The 20,758-nt window shown below is 45.1% G+C and overlaps 1 protein-coding gene across 1 annotated transcript; it reads right to left on the bottom strand.

Moving 5' to 3' along the window:
• Window positions 1-15,500: 15,500 nt before the first annotated feature.
• On the bottom strand, window positions 15,501-20,039 carry LOC311045996 (H-2 class II histocompatibility antigen, A-U alpha chain-like; the record flags this gene model as incomplete). Its single annotated transcript, XM_084058066.1, has 4 exons — window positions 15,501-15,628; window positions 16,959-17,240; window positions 17,545-17,802; window positions 19,976-20,039. 4 exons carry the CDS (start codon window positions 20,037-20,039, stop codon window positions 15,501-15,503), a joined length of 732 nt encoding a protein of 243 aa, XP_083914192.1.
• Window positions 20,040-20,758: the final 719 nt, after the last annotated feature.

Below are 20,758 nucleotides of genomic sequence, written 5' to 3'. Positions count from 1 at the left end.
TGAGGTCCCACACTCCCCTGGTCGAGCGGCCCTCGTGAACGGCCCCCCAGCCCGACAAGCTGGCGTCCGTGTTGATGACCTTCCGTGACGTCACAACACCTATACTGACCCCCTCGGACAGAAAGGCTGCTTGTGATCACGGTCTGAGTGCTTCCACGCACCATGAAGGTACCAAAACCTCCCGAGAACCCATGGTGGACGGGATCCCGAGAGCCAGCATCCACCTCTGAAAAGGTCTCATGTGGAGCCTGCCCAAACGGACCAGGTGTATAGCCGAGGCCATGAGACCTGCCGCTTGCATGCATAACCTGTAGCTGACTTGACGCCCCACTTGAAAGGACCTCACACAGGCCAAAAAACTGTCTATCCTGTCCTGGGATAGGCGTGCCATGAGTGTGTTTGAGTCCAGTAGGATCCCTATGAAAGTGGTCCACTGGGACGGGACCAACACGCTCTTCTGGGCGTTGATGGTGAAACCCAGCGACTGCAGGTGGGAGATGGCCACATTCGTATGTTGCGTCACCTCCTCCCTCGAGCCCGCCACCAAAAGCCAGTCGTCGATGTAAGTCGACAGACGGATTCCCTGCCGCCTCAGTGGAGCCACAGCCGCGTCGGTGCATTTCACGAACACCCTGGGGCTCAGAGACATTCCAAAAGGGAGGACAGTGTACTCGTACACCCTCCCCTCGAAACCGAAGCGCAGGAACTTCCTGTGCGGTGGGTAAATCAGGATGTGGGAGTAGGCATCCTTGAGATCGATGCTGGTCCACCAGTCCCCCTGGCGGACCGTCCGCAACAGCGCTGCCGTTGTCAACATTCGAAAGTTGAAAACCGTCAGATATTTGTTGAGACCCTTCAGGTTCAGAATGGGTCGTACACCCCCCCCCTTCTTTTTCACCAGAAAATATTTCGAATAGAAACCCAAACGGTTCTGGTTCGGAAGCACTTCCCTGACAGCGCCTTTGCTCAAGAGGGAGGCCACCTCCTCTCTCAAAGTGTTGGCTGCTGGACCTTTGGTCTGGGAAAACAGCACTTTGTCTGTCATTGTTTTTTTTTTGGAAAATTGCAGCCTGTAACCCTTTTGTATTGTGCGCAACACCCAAGGATTTGGCTTGCATAATTTCCATTGCTCTACACACTGAGCGAGCGGATTGGTTGATGACGTCATCGGCCGCTCGGAATGTGTGTGCGTCGTCATGGGAACCATTGACGCTGCTACTGGTGACAGCGGTGCCAAACCCGAGGGTCCCGCTGGAGACAGTAGAGGCCTGCCCGGAGGACTCGGCAGGGTCACGTGACTGGGCACGGGGACCCTGCCTGACGTCAACACTCGGTTCGTCCGTCGTCGCCGCTCGCCTGTTCCCATGGAAACCAACGGCGACGTCGCTTGGACCGGCGGGGCCGTGCGCGTTAGTAACGCTGGCCTGCCCGGGGGACTCGGAGGAGTCACGTGACTGGCCACGGGAAAAATTCCCGACGTCAGAAATAAGCCTACCTCGGCCGTCGTCTCTGCACGGAGTGTCGACAAAGATATCCTCTCTGTAGGAGGCGTCCTGTCGTATTCCAGCGGCAGACGAGGCCTTCTGTTTCCATGGAAACCTGCGAGGTGTGACAGCTGAGGGGTCGTCTGTCCCTCCAAAATGGCGGAGACAGAGGTCCGCATTTTCTGACTCAAACACTTCCGGTTCACAGTGGCGTTTGATCGCTTCCTGTGAGACGGAAGGCAAAACCGCCGTGACCCTGTTCCACTGGCGCTTTGGTGCCCTCTGGCGGACAAGGGTGGCGTCGGTTTTTCTATTACCTCTGAATGATTTATTCCCTTCATATGATCCAAAACATGCACAGATGTTGTCCCAGCAATGTCCGGGACACCGGAATTCGGGTGTCCCGGGCATTGTGGGCTCATGGGATGATGACACTGTTCCATTGCATGCACAGATGTTATCCCAGCAATGTCTGCCACGCCGGAATTCGGGCGTCTCAGGCATTGTGGGCTTATTGGATAACAACATTGATTTATTGCATGCACAGAGGTTACCTCAGCAATGTCTGGGACACCGGGGTTCGGGCGTCCCAGGCATTGTGGGTTTATGTAATGAGAGCGTTGGAGCAGAGATGTCTCGGGAACGGGGACACCACTGCTCCTCTGCTCTAGGCCACGTGAAATAACGAGCGGGTTTGTAACATTTAACACATTTATTTCTCCCAGAAAAAGAGGTTGCTGTTGTACACAAACCGTGTTTTGAACACACATACTGTTTAGAACACACACATTGCTTTGCACACAAAAGTCCACATTTTGCACACAAAGTTTTTTCGCGCTCGTGGAGCCGTCCACGACTCTGTCCACCGAGGCCTGTAAAGCCACTGTCCTCTTCCCCAGCATGAACGGCCGAGGGGGGGGCTGAGCCGGTCTGTGCACCGGCGATAGAGTGTCACTTACCCCGCGCGCCACGGCGAGGCTTCCCGCTGTCGCGACGTGGAGGCCTGTTGGTGTTGGGTGCGGGTTGTTGGCGGGGTGGAGGTCTGGCCCGCCTGTTCCCTACCTCGCGAGTACTTTCCTTTGAGCTCGGCCGAGCCGAGGAGGACCGGGAGGTGTTGGCCTGTCCACGGCGGGAAGAGGAGGAACGTCCTCTGGCCACTGGCCTTTCATTGCGGGGCCGGGAAGATGGTGGGGGGGCTGGTTCCAGCACGCCGGCCGCTGCTTCCCGCTGTGCCTTCCTGGACTCCGTCGAGACGCGGAGGAACTCCGAGGCGCCCGCAAACAGGTTATCTGGACGTAAAGGGAGCGCCATAACGCTCTTTTTCGCATCGGTCACTTCTGCTCGAAACTCAGTGAGCTCGAGCCACCGAGCACGTTCAATCGCTGCGCTGTCCGCCATGGATTTTCCGGTCCATGCTGTAGCGTGGCGAGTCACTTTTATGGTGAGCTGCTGAAGGGCTTCCAGCTCCTCAGCGTCGTCGCCCCACTTTTTCTTCAGCTCGGCCAGGCGCCGCGCGGTCGAGCCCTGGAGGATGGCCACCATGTTTAGCGCGCGAGCCGCCAGCGCCGATGATTTGTGATTTGTGATTTGGCTTTTTTCACCGCCACGGAAAGCGCCTTTTCCTTGGCCACGGTGAAATGAGGCTCAGGGGTGAGGGCCACTGCCTGTCGCTGGTCCACGATGCCCTGGGCCAAAACGCGGTCCATGGGGGGGCAGGCGATCATACCCATCGTGGGAGCTCCCACTACGTCGAGTGGAAAACCCAGCCTCGCAGGCTCGGAGTGGTTCGCCCAGGTGGACATGAGGACCCTCGCGAAGCCTTTGGCGGGCGGAACCTTCCTGGACCTGGGCGCGCGCTCGTCTTGTTGGGTCAAGCCCTGGTACTCGTCATCCGGAGCGCTGGAGGATGCTCGCTCCTCCAGCGGACGTTCGACGCCACATCTGGCTAAAGCCCTGTCGATAATGGCTGAGACTGGTTCCTCGCGCTTGGCGGGGTCGGATTCCAGCTCCTGCGGGGCCGGCCAGCTGGGCACCAGGAGACTGTCCGAAGATTCCATGTCGCCGTCCCGACGTGGAGTGGAGACGGCGGCCTCCTCGGAAGGCTCCTGGAAGGAGGGTAGTTCGCCCTCCTCTTCCCCCTCCTCCATGCTGCGAGCACTATCGCCGTCGGAGTCCTCGCTGAAGTCTGCCGACGCACCGCTGTCCCGGTACGCCTGCTGTAGCATCGGAGTCGACGGCTGGGAGGAGGGGGAGGAAGGACCGCTGGTTGGCTGTACCTGGGTGGATCCCCCAGGCACAGCATTAGCGGCCGCTGTCGCGCTGCGTAGCACGGCTGGTGTCGCAGGCGGGTGGTGCTGCGAGCGGTGGCTTGCGCCGCTCGGGGGCGCCGGGGCTGCTGGAGGTCCCATGGAGACGCTGGGACGCACAAGGAGGCCTGCACCACTCACATTCCCCGGGCCGGTGTCGGCTGGAGCCGCGGCCGGGGACGGGACGTCGCCTCTTCCCTCATGGAACTCTTGCGCCCTTGCTAGGCGGCAGTCGAGGTGCAGCCTTGAGAAGAGAGCGCAGTCCTCACAGCGTCCAGGTGCCTTCGAGTAATGCCTCGCCGCATAGGCATGGTGGAGGCCGAGGCAAGCAATGCAGAAACCATGGGGGTCATCTCCGGCGATCAGACGACGGCAGACCTGCAATCCACAGGCACGTGGAGCCTCCATTGTTTGAGCTAGCGTCGAGTGTAAACAGCTAACGCTAAGCTAGGAAGGCTAGACTGTAAGCACAACGACTAACGGGGAGCTAGTTAGCCTTTAGCCGCTAGGCTAACAACAGCTAACGGGGAGCTAGTTAGCCTTTAGCCGCTAGGCTAGGCTAAAAAAGCCGGCCGGCTCGTAACCGTGCTAGCACGTGGAAAACTTTGAGGAGGAAAGTTTAGGAAAGAGAAGATAGAGCCGCGGGAGCGGAACGAAAAAATAACTTTTATTTTTTACACGGAGGAAACCCGTAGGTCGGTACAGGTACCACCTTGGTGGGCTAAAGCTGGATTCTGTCCGTTTAATGGTAAATATATATAGATTACGTTCTTCTGTATGTCTTAGCTGTATTCATCTGCCATGCAGAGAAGCGAAAGAGGATGAGCCACGTCACGCGACCGGCTTTAAGCCGGTTCCGGTCTACCGGACACGTGACATACCCTTCTCAGCCAATTGAATGGCCCGGGAGTTTATGGTATGTAGCTCTGTTCATTGCGAGGAGGCGCTGATATCCCATAGTGAGTATGTTACGGAGAATTTGACAAGAAACATAAAAAGGAGACACAGTGCAACACATGCGGCACTTAAAGACATGCACACACACAAAGCACGCACATGTGCATACACAAGAGGGTCCAAAATGATGGGCCCGAACCCTCATGGACCCGTGAAATTTGAGTTCCGAGAGACCCAACATTATTTTAAAAAAGACAGACCCGGAAATATTGTTATCGAGCAGTTATTATAGATGTCTTATAGATTAGTTATACACACCCGCGCACAAACGCACACGCACACGCACACCCACCCACCCACACACACACACACACACACACACACACACACACACACACACACACACACACACACACACACACACACACACACACACACACACACAGGGACCACTTCAGCCCTATATACATATACTGTACATCTACAAGCTCACAATGCAACACATTGTGAGCTTGTAGATCTGCTATTTTCAACAACAAAAAAATGAATACATTTTATACATTTGAAAACTTGTGAAATGGGACATTCTGCATAATGAGTACTTTCTACGTTTGTACATTTTGATATGTGAATTTTTAAATTCCAGACAATTACTTTTTTCCACCACTGGGATGAGTGCTGTTCTGAGATCAGTTCAGCTCACCTCTCTTCTCCAGAGCACAAAAGTAGTCGACCTCAACATTGTATTTGCAGTAACCGTCTCTGTTTGATCTCATCCCGGCCACCGTCACAGGATCGTCATTGAAGAGCTCTGCATGCTTCACACCAAACTCAGTGTAGCCAACGTACTTATCCACCCGGCTGTCCCACCGGACAAACTCTTGTTTGTTGAAAACCATGGACTGTATGAACTGTATGTCGTGCAGCTCAGTGGAGTTAAACACGCACTCGGTAACTACACAGTATGGAAATCCACCTGGAAATAGACAAAACAGAAATGTCATCAATCTTCATTATTTCTAATAAGTCTATAATGTCAACACAGAGTGAGTGTGTACATTTTTAAGTATTTAAATCAAGTTTACCTGCTCCATGGAAACAGATGAAACACAGTGAAACACAGAGCCCGAATTTAGTTGAAGTCATGTTGATGAGTTGAGATGTTTCAGAGTTTAGTTAGTTTTAGTTAAGTGTTGATGAGATTAGATGGTTTAGAGTTTAGTTGAAGTGTTGATGAGTTGACAGTCTGATGGAACTGAACACTGACTCACTTCTCCGACAGTCTCAGTACTCTACAACAACCAATGAATAAAACACTATTCACTCTCATGTCTCATCACTTGTTACCAGGCAGCCGTCAAACCAAAACTACAGCAGCTTGTTATCTATGACATGCCGGAATTGCCAGGAATTATGTTTCTGCCCCTATCCGTCTGTTCCTTTGTCTCTTTATCTCGTTGAGAAGCATAGCATTGTTTATTTACAAAGAAGACCACAAACTGTTTTGTCTTTCTGCCTGTCTATCAGCCTGGTTAACTTATGTTCACCCATTAGACCCTAACAATGCTGTTTATTTACTGTTATGTAGCCTAGTTACTGTTGTTTAGTGTTACAGTATGTATTTCTTATTTTCTTGATAGTCAGTGTCTGTACCATATCAACATTCAGTTTAATATGACAATACTTTAAAATAAGATATTTACAAAAGATTGTCATTGTCCACATACATAACAACCTTGTTTTTGTTCTTCTTTTGAAATATTTCCTTCCACATCAGGATGTAATGCTCATTAGACTGAATGTAGAATCATGTGCAGGATGTCATTTACATACAGATATGAGGGGGCTTAATTTAATTGACTACATTTGTTTTTAATATTTTATTTTAAATGTCTGTCTGTCTCTCTCTCTCTCTCTCTCTCTCTCTCTCTCTCTCTCTCTCTCTCTCTCTCTCTCTCTCTCTCTCTCTCTCTCTCTCTCTCACACACACACACACACACTCTCTCACACACACACACACACACACACACACACACACACACACACACACACACACACACACACACACACACACACACACACACACACACACACACACACACACACACACACACACACACACACACACACTAATGCCAGTGTGAGGTTGGCTACCCCTGTATTACACTGTTAGGACATTCACAGGTGTTACCAATGATACTAATGAAGGCTTTGTTCCATTCTGGTCAAACAGAGTCAGGGTGCTGACATTGTGCATGTTGGCTCACTGGAAACCTTCCAAATGCCCCCTTACAGGTGTGTAACTCTGAGAGTGTTCCATTTGTACACTCTCAGAGTTATGGGGGTCGTGGAAACCACTGTGCTAGACTAAATGGAACAGAGCCTTCATTAGTATCATTGGCAACACCTGTGAAGGAAGTGATAATATGGCTGCTGTGAATAGAGCCTATTATGTTATGTATGTAAGCTACAAAACTGAGAATGATGTAAATATGTATTTACATTAAAATTATCTCATGTCATTTTATTCACTGGACAAGTGGCTGTTTGGGAATAGGGATGTTCCCGGTTTGATCCCCGGCTCCTCCTGTGTCCTTGAGCAAGACATTGAACCCCTTATCAGAGTTGCCAGATCTCGCGAGAGAAATAAGCAACCTGGTCTATGAAAACAAGCCCAAAGAAGCTACTATAGGCCAAATGAGCACTTTAAACCTTTATGAAAATAGCCAATAGTCACACAACGTGTCGCATCGTGAATGGGTGAATGTAACACACTTTGGACAAAGCCACTACAAAAATGTAGACCATTTTTCTAATTAATATCTTATAATGTCTTAATCTCATCTCACAAAGACAGCAGGTAAGTTTTTCTTCAAGTCATTGAAGATGTTTATTAAGCTCTACTTTGCATGTTCTCCCCGTGTTCCCTAGGGTAGGTACCCTCACAAAAACATGCAGTAATCCTGGTCACTATACTGCCTCCCCCTGGCCAGCCGGGGCGCCTGATGGAGGGGAAAGGAACTGGTTGGAATAACGTGTTTCTTCTACACGCTACGTCCAACCAGGGAAACTCCCCCCTGTCAGGTGACAAGAAGGTCAGTTGGCTCTCATGCATTGAAGGAGGCATGAGCTCGGCCCTGGCCTCCCTAGGTTGGCAGAGGGAAGGTAGTGCCCAGGATTACATAAACAATTGGCACTGGGTGAAAAATATAGGGGTTACAAAATCGTGGGATAAAAATGTAGAGAAAAAAAAGCTCTACTGAAACAATACAATATTAAAAAAAACGACCAATCATTTATTCATGAACAGATTCATATAGTAAATGTGTTGTTAATAATTCTCACCCAAATCCAATTTTAAAGGTAAGGTAAGTGCATTTGTTTTTGTTTAAACACATTTTTTTTGTTGAAAGGTTAAAGGGCTATGTTGCGATAGAAATCATTGCGATGTTTGTTCAGTAAAAGAGTCTCCCTGTCTTTCCAGCTCTTTAGTACACAGAAAATACATTTTCAGGTGGGTTGCAAAATGTCAGCCAATCAGGAGAGAGTACCTATTTATCAGCTTAATTTTTGTAATGTTCAAGTTCCAATTTCCAATAATGTTCCAATAATGTTCTAGTTCCAATTTCATTTAAATTTATTCTCATTTTCTTGAGAATAAAATGAAACCAAATGATTTGGTTTCATTTTACTCTTTCAAGAGTTAAATTATTTTTAAACATCTGCATTATTTAATAAAAATATTTTTGCCTGTTGTATCTCCTAATGGTACCACATCAATACAGCATGGAATTGTGGACAAACATCGCATCCAAGGACAACAAAATATTCCTAGTCTTGGGTCTGAGAGGCTAAATCTCATCAAATGGTGGTCCGTGGCTCAAATGCAGAATAAAAAATGGACCTTGTTATGAACAGGGTTGAAAACAATAATTGTTTATAAAAAATAAAAAAAATAAAAAACTACTTTTGAGTGTACATTTATAGCTCTGTTTCACTCCAAAGTGCAAGCTTATTTCAGCTCATTTCAAACATTTTTTTTCAACTCAAGTTATATACATCAAATAATAAATAATAAATATAGCTGCAAGCAGCAATGAGCGGTTTCGAGAATAATGGCAGACTGGCAGACTGTGACAGAGTGGCAGACTGGCAGACTGGCAGACTTTGACAGAGTGGCAGACTGGCAGACTGGCAGACTGTGACAGAGTGGCAGACTGGCAGACTGGCAGACTGTGACAGACTGTGGCAGACTGGCAGACTGGCAGACAGACAGACTGTGGCAGACTGGCAGACTGGCAGACAGACAGACAGACAGACAGACAGACAGTGACAGAGTGCCAGACTGGCAGACTGTGACAGACTGGCAGACTGTGACAGAGTGGCAGACAGACAAACAGACAGACTGTGACAGAGTGGCAGAGTGGCAGACTGGCAGACAGACAGACAGTGACAGAGTGGCAGACTGGCAGACAGACAGACTGTGGCAGACTGGCAGACTGGCAGACAGACAGACAGTGACAGAGTTGCAGACTGGCAGACAGACAGACAGACTGTGACAGAGTGGCAGACTGGCAGACTGGCAGACAGACAGACAGTGACAGAGTGGCAGACTGGCAGACAGACAGACAGTGACAGAGTGGCAGACTGGCAGACAGACAGACTGTGACAGAGTGACAGAGTGACAGAGTGGCAGACTGGCAGACTGGCAGACAGACAGTGACAGAGTGGCAGACTGGCAGACAGACAGACAGACAGTGACAGAGTGGCAGACTGGCAGACAGACAGACAGACAGACAGTGACAGAGTGGCAGACTGGCAGACAGACAGACAGTGACAGAGTGGCAGAGAGAGAGAGAGAGAGAGAGAGAGAGAGAGAGAGAGAGAGAGAGAGAGAGAGAGAGAGAGAGAAAAGAAAGAGAGAGAGAGAGGGGGGGAGAGAGAGAGAGAGAGAAAAGAAAGAGAGAGAGAGGGAGAGAGAGAGAGGGAGAGAAAAGAAAGAGAGAGAGAGAGGGAGAGAGAGAGAGAGAGGGAGAGAGAGAGAGAGGCAGTGAGAAAGAGAGGCAGTAAGAGAGAGAGCGAGAGAGAAGAAGTGAACATGCATTAATTAACAAAGTCATGATTTTTGTTCAGTAAATTATATTTGGACCGGTTAAATTGGGGTTTGAACCAGGGACCTATAGACTTGTGGGTAGACAGTGTAAAGGATAAGGATAATTCCAGGTCCGTTCATGAAAGTCCTTGCGGTCTTGTTTCCAATGAGGGCCTGTGAGCAATTAGGGGTTAAGAGTCTTGCTCAGGAACAAATTTCATTTCATCGACACATTTGCTGGCCTGGCCTGGAATCGTACCTGGGACAACCAGGGCCTCTGGCTCCCTAGGTGGGCTCACTAACCACTCAGCTATGGCCACAGTACAGACTGAGCCATTGGATAGACAGAATTGGATTTCATATGTGGTAAGTTATCATACAGCATGGGTTGCTTATTATATACATACAAGCTCATAACGCGTCACATTGTAGATCGGCTGTATGTGGTTACTGTAGGTGTTGTATTAATAATTACATCTGCAAAGTAACAAGTAACTAAAGCTGTCATCTGCTGTAATTGTAGTAGAGTAGAGTAGTAAAGTAAAAGTACCTAACAATTGTACTGTGCATGTGGCAGGTGTGATTGGTGATGAGTGAGAGCAGGTGAGAGGGGTGGATCCAATCCATGGGAATAGGGGGAATTACAAATGATGATCACCTCAACGTATTGTTGGGGACAGGGATCGAACCAGCGACCTATGGATTCACAGGCTGCCTCTCTTCTCATTGAGCTAAAGATATGGCCTCCCTGATGGTGTCTGTTGATATCTATAGGTTTTTCCGTCCTATAGGTTCTTCCGGTGTGAGATTGTAGATCAGCTATTTTCACAAGAAAGTATGTCATACATAAAAAACAACTACTCTCAAAAGCAATTCATGGTATTGTTTAAAAGGTGCACATGTCTGAATTAACAGGGTCATGTTTTGTATAATGCAATTTAAATGTAAACTGTGACGAGTGGGGTTTGAACCGTGGACCTTTGGCACATGAGACTAACACTGTATTGATCAAGCTATTCAATCCACAGCCTTGGTCAGTGAGAAGAGAGAATCCAACAAAACAAAACAAAACAAAAGAGGGAATGAAGTACATCATACATTGAAAACAACTACTCTCAATAAGCGTTTCATTTAACAATTGCATGTTTATTCATTGATACAGTCATGTTGTGTGCAATGCAATTGAGTTGAGGTCTGCATGAGGTGAGATTTGAACCGGCGACCCTCTGGTATCAAGGCAGATGATTAAGCCATTGGGCCAACAGACCCGAACTGATGAAAAGGGAGTTCACACACATGACACACTTTCACGCAAATTGCTCAGAAATACTGGATTTAAATGTTTTTCAAACTGCTCAAAATTGCAGACAATCTAAGGGCGGAGTTTACTGGTTAACAATTGCACATGCATTCATTGATACAGTCATGTTGTGTGCAATGCAATTATAATGAAATCTACATGACGTGGGATTCGAACCAGGAACCCTGTGGTTTCAAGGCAGATGATTAAGCCATTGGGCCAACAGACCTGTACTAGTGAAAAGGGAGTTCACACACACATGACACACTTTCACGCAAATTGCTCAGAAATCCTTGGTTTAAATGTTTTTCAAACTGCTCAATATATTTCGGAATGGAAACTAGTGGAAAATAGTCGATCTACAAGCTCACAACGCGTTGCTATCTAAAAAGGTGTGAGATTGTAGATCGGCTATTTTCACAAGAAAGTATGTCATACATAAAAAACAACTACTCTCAAAAGCATTTCGTGTTATTGTCTAAACATTGCACATGTCTGAATTAACAGGGTCATGTTTTGTACAATGCAATTTAAATGTGAACTGTAATAAGTGGGATTCGAACAAGGGACCTTCGGCACATGAGACTCACACTCTACTGGTGGAGCTATCCAATACACAGCCTTCAACAGTGAAAAGGGAGAATCCAACAAAACAAAACAAAAGCGCGAATGAAGTACGTCATACATTGAAAATAACTACTTTCAAGTATGCATTTCTCGTCATCTTTAACAATTGCACATGTATTCATTGATATAGTCATGTTGTGTGCAATGCAATTATAATGAAGTCTACCTGAGGTGGGATTCGAACCAGCAACCCTGTGGTTTCAAGGCAGATGATTAAGCTATCAAGCTATTGAACCTACACACCTGAACTAGTGAAAAGGGAGTTCACACACATGACACACTTTCACGCAAATTGCTCAGAAATCCTGGATTTAAATGTTTTTCAAACTGCTCAAAATTGCAGACAATCTAAGGGCAGAGCTTACTGGTCAAAGTGATACATGTGTTCCTCATGAGTCAAGGCACATGTGTAAGCAGGTTTAACGGCTGTCGGCCAAACGAGGCATGACTTTTGCCTGTTTAAAGTTTGCATTTTCAAAAAATTGCTATAGCGCCCCCCTTTGACCAATTGGAGTAAGATTGGTTTCAGTGATACTTGGAAGGACCCTCTACAATATTGCAAAGTGTCAAACAAATGTGAGTCTGCATGTATGTGTTAGGGGCAGATGAATAATTTAAAAAAAGCTGCAATTTTCATTGGCTTATAAAAGCTTAACTTTTTCACTTATGGAAAATCCGCTTGGTTACGTCTGTCGGCTTTGGTCCAAAGTTCATGTGTATACAGTTTCGTACAGATTGCTCATAAATCCCAGGAGGAGTAGGCTTTTTACTGCTTTTTACTGCTTTTCATAGAATTCGAAATGGTGGGAGATCTAAAGGTCAGAGGTCAAAAGTCAAACAGTGAAAGTTGTTAGGCATGAGGAGACGCATGTGTGTATCGAAGTTTCATGGCTGTAGGTCGAACAGGGCATGAGCTGTACCTGTTCAAAGTTGGCATTTTCAATTGAGTGCTACAGCGCCACCCTTTGGCCAATGGTTGTGAGTTTCGGGTTTTCGCCGTTTGGCATAGCCCTCTACCATATTGCCGAATTTCATAAGAAGTGACCAGGCGGTTAGGCCAGAACTGGCAAAACCGGCGGAAGAATAGTGAACTCTTACAGATGTAATAGGGTTCGAAGCCTGATAGGCTCTCGAAACCTAATAATAACTCAAAGTTCAAAGTGCAACATCAATAAATTGGTCATGGAGAGCTTCATGAGAACACTTATTTTCCAGTCAAATATTCTATACTGCAGTGGTTTTCAAACCTTTTGTGCCCAAGCCACACTAATGGGCAAGTCAAAATCTCAAGCCACACCTGTATTCATAGCAACAAATAGCTGATCTACAAGCTTTTACTGAGCTTGTAGATCAGCTTTTTTTCCTTTTATGCCATTTATGACAATTTGTGAAAATAAATAAATAAAAATAAGGGATGCTAGGGCGTGACCCCCCAAAATAATCATATTTGAACTGGGGACCCCCATTTTGTTTGACTGGTTCCACAGATAAATATTGTGAAAATAGCAGATCTACAAGCTAGCCCTCTCTTCTTCTTCCTCTCTTCCTCCTCTCTGTCTGTCTGTCTGTCTGTCTGTCTGTCTGTCTGTCTGTCTGTCTGTCTGTCTGTCTGTCTGTCTGTCTGTCTGTCTGTTTCTCTCTCACACAGTGAGATGTCTCTGTTCACAAACATTTGCAACCAAATAGACCTGATTGAATAATCTATGCAGTGGTTCTCAACCTTTTGAGGCTGTGACCCCCCAAAATAATCATATTTGAACTGGACCCGTGAGCTCCGTTGTGGTCCCGATCCACAGGTTGAGAACCACTGAAGCAGTGACGTCAAAACCTGCAATTCAATGGGTGCCAGGTATTTTGCTCGAGAAACAAGCAACCAGGGGCCTATTACACAAAAGGAGAATTAAATAAGCCTGGATTTTAGTCAAATCCAGGTTTGACAAAGTCTGGTCCGTATAGCCTGGTTTATTCCGTTCCATGAACGCCAAGCCAGGCTGAAAAGGAGCGACTTTGTCGAGCTAGACCTTGTCAAGCCAGGCTGTGTCGAGCCAGGATGGTAAAGCCAGGCGTCACATATTCCTATAAAAGACCATGAAAGTCGATAGCAGAATCCTTGAACTTGACCAATCATGGAGCCCAAAACCAGAGCGGCGTTCTTCTCTGTGGCTGATAAAATATAAGTATAAAGCAAGAAAGGAAACACGACCGCAATAAATAGATCCAGGTAGAAAGCGTGGCAAAGTATTGCCAACAAATTAAATGCACAAGTCGTCCAAAAATATATAGAATTTATATACAAGTATACATGTATGTCAGACATTTTTTATAATATAAGAAAAATCTGTAAACAAGTCTCCGCCAGGTCATGTAGGTTATTATGGCCTCCTGGTGGTGCTATAATAGGCCAATGTGAAAAGGGTGCCATTTCTTCTTAGGCTTTTCACGGCAATCGGACACTGCATTCATGATTTGAGGCATTTTGTTAAAAAAAATGTGGTTTGCTAAATTAGACCTGCTGGTGGCGCTATAACCGGCCAATGTGAAAAGGGTGCCATTTCTTCCTCGGCCTAGTGGGAATGTGCATGCAAAATTTCACGGAAATCGCACACTGCGTTCATGATTTGAGGAATTTTGTTGAAATAGGACCTATCCTGCAAACTTTGGAAGCCAATGTTAGCCAAATAGGATGGAATAGGAAATATCGGACAGATCCATCTTGATCACATGACTATGGAGATACTGTGGACCGATTTGTGTGATGACAGAATCTGAAGGAGTAAGAGCAAAAAAATTGTTTTGTGAAAAATGCAGGGCAATGGTTTTTCCTTGGCTTCTAGGGAGTGTGCGTGCAAAGTTTCACGCAGATCGGTGCAGTCATAGGTAAAAACGTGAATCGGCCTGTTATAGCGCCACCATGTAGAATGTGTTAATCTGCCTCAGTTCTTTCTCCTGATTGGATAGAATTGGTATACCGACCTGAAAATGTATTTTCTGTTTAATAAAGAGCTGGAGAGACATGGAGACTCCTGTTACTGAACAAACACTCTATGGCAACCATTACTATCAGAATATAGAGCTATTTAACACTGTTACTGAACAAACACACTATAGCAATGATTACTATCAGAATATAGAGCTATTTAACACTTATTTTAACCAAAGTAAATCACTTACCCTACCTTAACGTCGATGAAGAAAACAAAACAACAATAGCATATACAGACCTGTTAATTTATGATAATGTGATAATTAATTGCACAGTTTCTGTCGGATAAAGAGAAACACTGAAGATGATGTTAATTAAAGACATAAGATACAATGACTAAAGAACTACTTCACCCATTTTCAACCTATCTTCATATATTAAGTCCTTTCTCACGCTCATGATAATATGGTACCATTTTTGTCTACTCACTCAGAGGAGGGCTGCGGACAGTTCAGAAACCCTCCTACCAGTTAGGTAGGTTTGGTGAGTTCAATTTCACAGCACGTCGCCAGAACAATGACTTCCATTATAGCATGCTAACTTTCCAGGAATAGAAAGCTTGCCGTTTATATTAGCTTGGATTCCCCATCGGTGATGTCACTGGTAGGCGGGATTCTGAACTGTCCACAGCCCTCCTCTGAGACACAGACCGAGTAGAAAGAAATTGGTAACATCTTATAATGAGCATTAGTGAGGACTAATTATATGAAGATAGGTTGAAAATGGGTGACGTGCTCCTTTAAATTATAATTGTCTTTCAAAAAATAACTCTGTTTGAATCATTTGTTAAATTCATATTTCGTAACATGTTTTAGTTGCATTGATTCCCTTTGATGAGGAAGAAGGTTCCCATGGCAACGCCCAGCATACCCAGGGTCAGCCCCACACCACAGAACACATCTGGACCCACACTGGACTGGTCTTGGAACTGATCCACATCTGGAGAGGAACACACACACACGCACACGCACGCGCACACACACACACACACACACACACACACACACACACACACACACACACACACACACACACACACACACACACACACACACACACATACACACACACACACACACACACACAGTTCATGGAATACCCCCATGATCACACTATTATAGGGATATTCCACCGCGCCTCAAGTCTCAGGAGCGGACACATAGAACTGAATAAAGGGGTCCTTGAGGGAGTTCCAGGGGGTCCCCAGCTAAATGATAGATTACGCACCAAATGGACCCTTATGGGTCTGTAACTCTGAGAGTGTACAAATGAATGGTTCCATTTGTACACTCTCAGAGTTAAATTGACATAGATTTTACAATATGAATTGCGGTCCAAGTGACAGAAATGCCATTAAATGGGGGTCTGTAGCCCTAATGCATGTCAAACTGGGGGTCCTTGAAATTAAAATGGTTGAGAATCACTGCTAGAGCCGTAAAAAATCTTCTCTTATGGGGGTCCCTGGCATATCTTTTGAAATGGGGGTCCGCGGGCTAATAAGTGTCATTTTGCCTTGACATGAAAAAGTTTGAGTACCACTGATCTAAAGGAACTCTGGAAATTTCTGCTCAGCTGCTCCTGGGCTGTGGAATGCCGTCCCTGACCATCTGAGAGCACCACAGTCCATTGACGCTTTTAATCCATTTAGACCTGGAACTCCTATTCGTTCGTTATACCTTTCAATCCGGGAAACTCCTTTTAAATTTAATTTGAAATGAAAATTTTGAATTAAAATCTGAAGTTTTTCAGAAAACTTCAGAACTAAGAATCGGCCTAAGGTTTAAATGGGTTATAAGGGGACTAAAAACTTTCTTTTTAATAAGGCATTTGCCTAGATGTACTTATTGATACCTTGAGTGTTATTTGAACTTTTACTTTGTCATTTTTTTATTTTTTTTATTTAGCAACTTAGCTGTGTATAGTTGACACACAGTTGTTTTTATTTTTTATTATTATTTTTAAATATTTTTTTCTTGCAATGTAGCACTTTGAGATTCGTGTCAAATATAAAGTGTGTTACAAATACAATGTATTATTAAAATGCATTAATATAAAGAAGGCATTGGAGCAACATCTTCGTCTGGTCCGGACGAAGATGTAATCTGATCTGACATTGAAACCTTGTCGTTTTTTTCTGTGCTTTGCACCCTGCTATTAAAATAAAAAGGCTCCAAATGAATCATCCGAGTTGTTCCAGCGCCTTCTTTATTCATCCCCATGACAGTATTAATGGACAGTGTTTATTTATGGACAGTGTTTATGTTCTTACCCCACACTCTGGTCAGAGGTTCAGTCAGTGATTGGTGGTTGACTGTACAGCTGTAGATGTCTCCCTGCTCTGGTGTGAACTTCAGACTGGAGAACTGGTAGAAGGTTCTGTCTTCTTTGATGTACGGGACGCTGGAAGTGATGTCACCGGTCAGGTTGAGGTTGTTCCTGGTCCATGTGATGTGAACTGGTGCAGGATAGAAGCCAGTCACACGACAGACGAGAACGTTGTCCACTCCCAGTTCAACCTCGTGTTTGGTGAAGATCATGGAGTGAGGTTTATCTGAAGACAAAATAAAACGCACAAAGACACACAGACATTATATACATCACTGGTTCTCAAACCTTTTTGTAAATAACGTTTTCATCCACGGCACCCCTGAATGACATTGTCAATTTTTAGAACCTTACTTTTAAGTCATATTAAGTAAATATATAAAGATACAATTATGTCACGAGGAAAACTTGAGAGAATATTTGATTCCATTAGGACAGATTGAAAATAACTGGATACTTGACGTGTTCAAAATACTTGACGTCATTTTGAACACTTGAACCAAATAGGGAAATCTATTAATTTCTCGTACCTTGTTCCAGCGGCGGGTTCTTCATGCCAGCGCGAGTGAGCTTGAGGTTGTTTTTGCAGATGTCCTGTCGAGTCAAAGCGTGTTGGTAGGTATCCGGGTAGGTCATTTGCTCTATGAACGTAGGCTGAGGCATCTCCCCCTTCCCTTTGCTGAAGTCTGCGTACCACTTCACTTCACCATCCAGGGCAAACATGTCCTCCTTATCCGTGTTTGTATCTGGGTCTGTACAGCCATACACATTAGAGTCCTTGTGGAAGACTGTAGAGAAAAATACATGGAATTAGCCCTTTAAGACCTGAAGCCGATTCTACATGTCTCCTAAATCAGTGGTGCTCAATATTTTTCATGTCAAGGGCCTCCAAAATTATATGTATTTGGCCGCGGACCAAATACATATACCATCTCAAAATATTTTGTCCCAGGGACCCCAAGAAACAAAGATTTGAGTTAAATATGTTCGCTTTAAAAGAAAATATTTTCAAAGATTTGCACACATGTTCATGATTTTTCAAAAATAGCAGATCTACAAGCTCATAGCGCGGCACTCGGTGCCGCGCTATGAGCTTGTAGATCTGCTATTTTTGAATAGCCAAAGAAATCTAAAGTGACACAGATGCGTTCAATTAAACAACACATATTTCGGAACATGAAATTTGGTCCTAAAGCAGGGGTCACAGGTCTACACCAAAGACCTCTTTGCCGAAAATAGCCGATCTACAAGTTCACAACGCCTCGCAGCGCAAGGCGTTGTGAGCTGTAGATCTGTTATTTTCAGCTAATGTTCCCCTCGTAAAAGGGAGGCTAGGGTTCAAGTGGTTGGCGTACAAAAAAAGAAAGTTACTATCACACAAAGATTTGGCAGCCCCCCTGTAGTAACTCTGAGGACCCCCTAGGGGTCCCAGACCCCTGTTGAAGACCCGTGTTCTACAGTATTGCACTGATTAGAGCAATAGACCATATTCACATGGCGGCCATGTTTCTATGAAGTCAATGAAAGTAGCCACCCCGGGTGGCGGCACTTTCAATGTTAAATTCCAATATGGCCGCCGTGTGAATATGGTCTATGGCCACCGAGTTATGGCCATTCATTGGAGTGTTGAACAATGCTGTTACACTGCTGTTGTGACCCTTACTGTATCTGTGCAATTTAGGTCTTTTGGTGTGACTATCATCGTGAACCCTGAACAGTGTTTAGGGCAAGTTTGGTCCTGATGGATCGGGGCAATGGTGCGCCTCGCAAGTCCGGATGTTACGTTTGTGACGTCCACCATCCACCCTTTAGGCAATAGGCTCTATGCACAGCAGCCATATTGTGAAGACATTCACAGGTGTTACCAATGATACTAATGAAGGCTCTGTTCCATTCTGGTCAAACAGAGTCAGGGTGCTAATATTGTGCAATGTAATGTGCATGTTAATCTGAGTTCCCAGAAGTTTTCGCCGGCTCGGCGAGGAACTTCTGGGCCAGAGCCCTGGGATTTGTGGGCGGGATGTTATTTACGCTCTGAATCTGAGCGGACACGCCTCTTACCGGTCTGAGAGCTGTGCAACTCGTCTAAAAAGTCCGACGAGAGGCAAACAGCAGTACACAACAATGGCGGCCGAAATTTCTCAAGGGGAAATTGCTTCCCGTCGATCCTATTTAGATGCAACACCCACTGCATGTGGATCCCGCCCCCTTTTCTTCATTGGCTGTTGATTTGAATCACAACGCAGTGGCCGCGCCCCCGCTGTCCAAACTCCGAGGCAATGCCTCCCAGACTATGTGCATGTTGGCTCACTGGAAACACTCTGCTACACCAGTGGGTCTAAAATGTGGGTCCAGGGACCCTCATTCCTTAAGGAGTTTCCAAATGGCCCCTTACAGGTGTGTAACTCTGAGAGTGTACAAATGGAACCAAATGGACCCGTAAGGATCCATTTGGTTCCATTTGTACACTCTCAGAGTTATGGGGTTGTGGAAATTGAAAAATCTGAGAACCACTGTGCTACACTAAATGGAACAGAGCCTTCATTAGTATCATTGGTAACACCTGTGAAGGAAGTGATAATATGGCTGCTGTGCATAGAGCCTATTGTAATATAGAATTACTGTAGATATAGTATATATTAATATTTTATATAATAATAATAATAATAATAATAAAATGTATTTGTATAGCACTTTTCATGTAAGTACATGAAAAGTGCTATGTACATGCATGTACATGTAAGTTTACAGAGCAAAGCACTTGTGCTTTACAGAAAACGTACAAATAATTTAACCATAAAGCAAAAAAAAGAAAAGCAAAAGCATAAAACATTTAAATAATAGCAAAAAAAAAGGCAAAACAGTAACGACATGAAACAGTGAGGACATGATAAATGTAGATGTGTAAATGTATATTTTATATAAACGACAAAAATGTTCTTTAACGACAAAAGTACTTACTGCCTGGGCTTGCTTTGACACAAAGCACAGAGGAGAGGATGAGGAGGGTGGCTGTAATCTTCATCATCACAGATTTAAAAATTAACAGAACTCAAACTGAAGAAGCTCTGGAGTGTGAGAGAGAAGGAAGGAGGGTCTGTTCTGTAGTTTGTAAGAATCAGCCAATCAGATTAAAGATACGACGTTGCATCACCGGTGTCCAGGAAGATGGCAGTTCTAGACTGTTGAAGGTATAGTTATTAAAGTAATAATGAATTAAACTAATGAATTATTTACTTTAATAACTATACTGCACACATAACTATATAATACATGCATTACATCATAATACATAACTGTATAATGCAGTGGATCTCAAACTTTTTTCATGTCAACAGACTTCTATATTGCAGTATTGATACCTTCACTTAAGTAAAGAATGTGAGTACTTTTTCCACCCTTGGCTGCAATGATGATGCCCTTTCCCACCATTTCCTGTGACACCTTAGCTTATTCGAGGACATTTGTGTTATTCTTTGGTGAAAAAGCTCTGATTTCACTGTATGGGGTGGCGACTACATTCTCTGCATATACACTGCAAGGAATGTTTTTTTTGGCATGTGCATCTCTATGTATGTCTTTTTGACAATAATTGGTGGAAATCTCGGATTGATGCCAATTAAACATAATTCCACGGCTAGGATTTCTTAGGACTTTTAGCATGGTGTTCTCGTGACTTCATAGAAAAAAGTCTGTGAAGAAGAAAAATCTGTTACTTAGAATGTGTTATTTTGTATGGAATGG

Source organism: Gymnoscopelus microlampas (assembly GCF_963454915.1).
Source record: "Gymnoscopelus microlampas genome assembly, chromosome: 5".
Taxonomy (NCBI): Eukaryota; Metazoa; Chordata; class Actinopteri; order Myctophiformes; family Myctophidae; genus Gymnoscopelus; species Gymnoscopelus microlampas.
The sequence above is the reverse complement of the archived record's forward strand: the minus strand, read 5'-3'. Positions and strand labels throughout refer to the sequence as shown.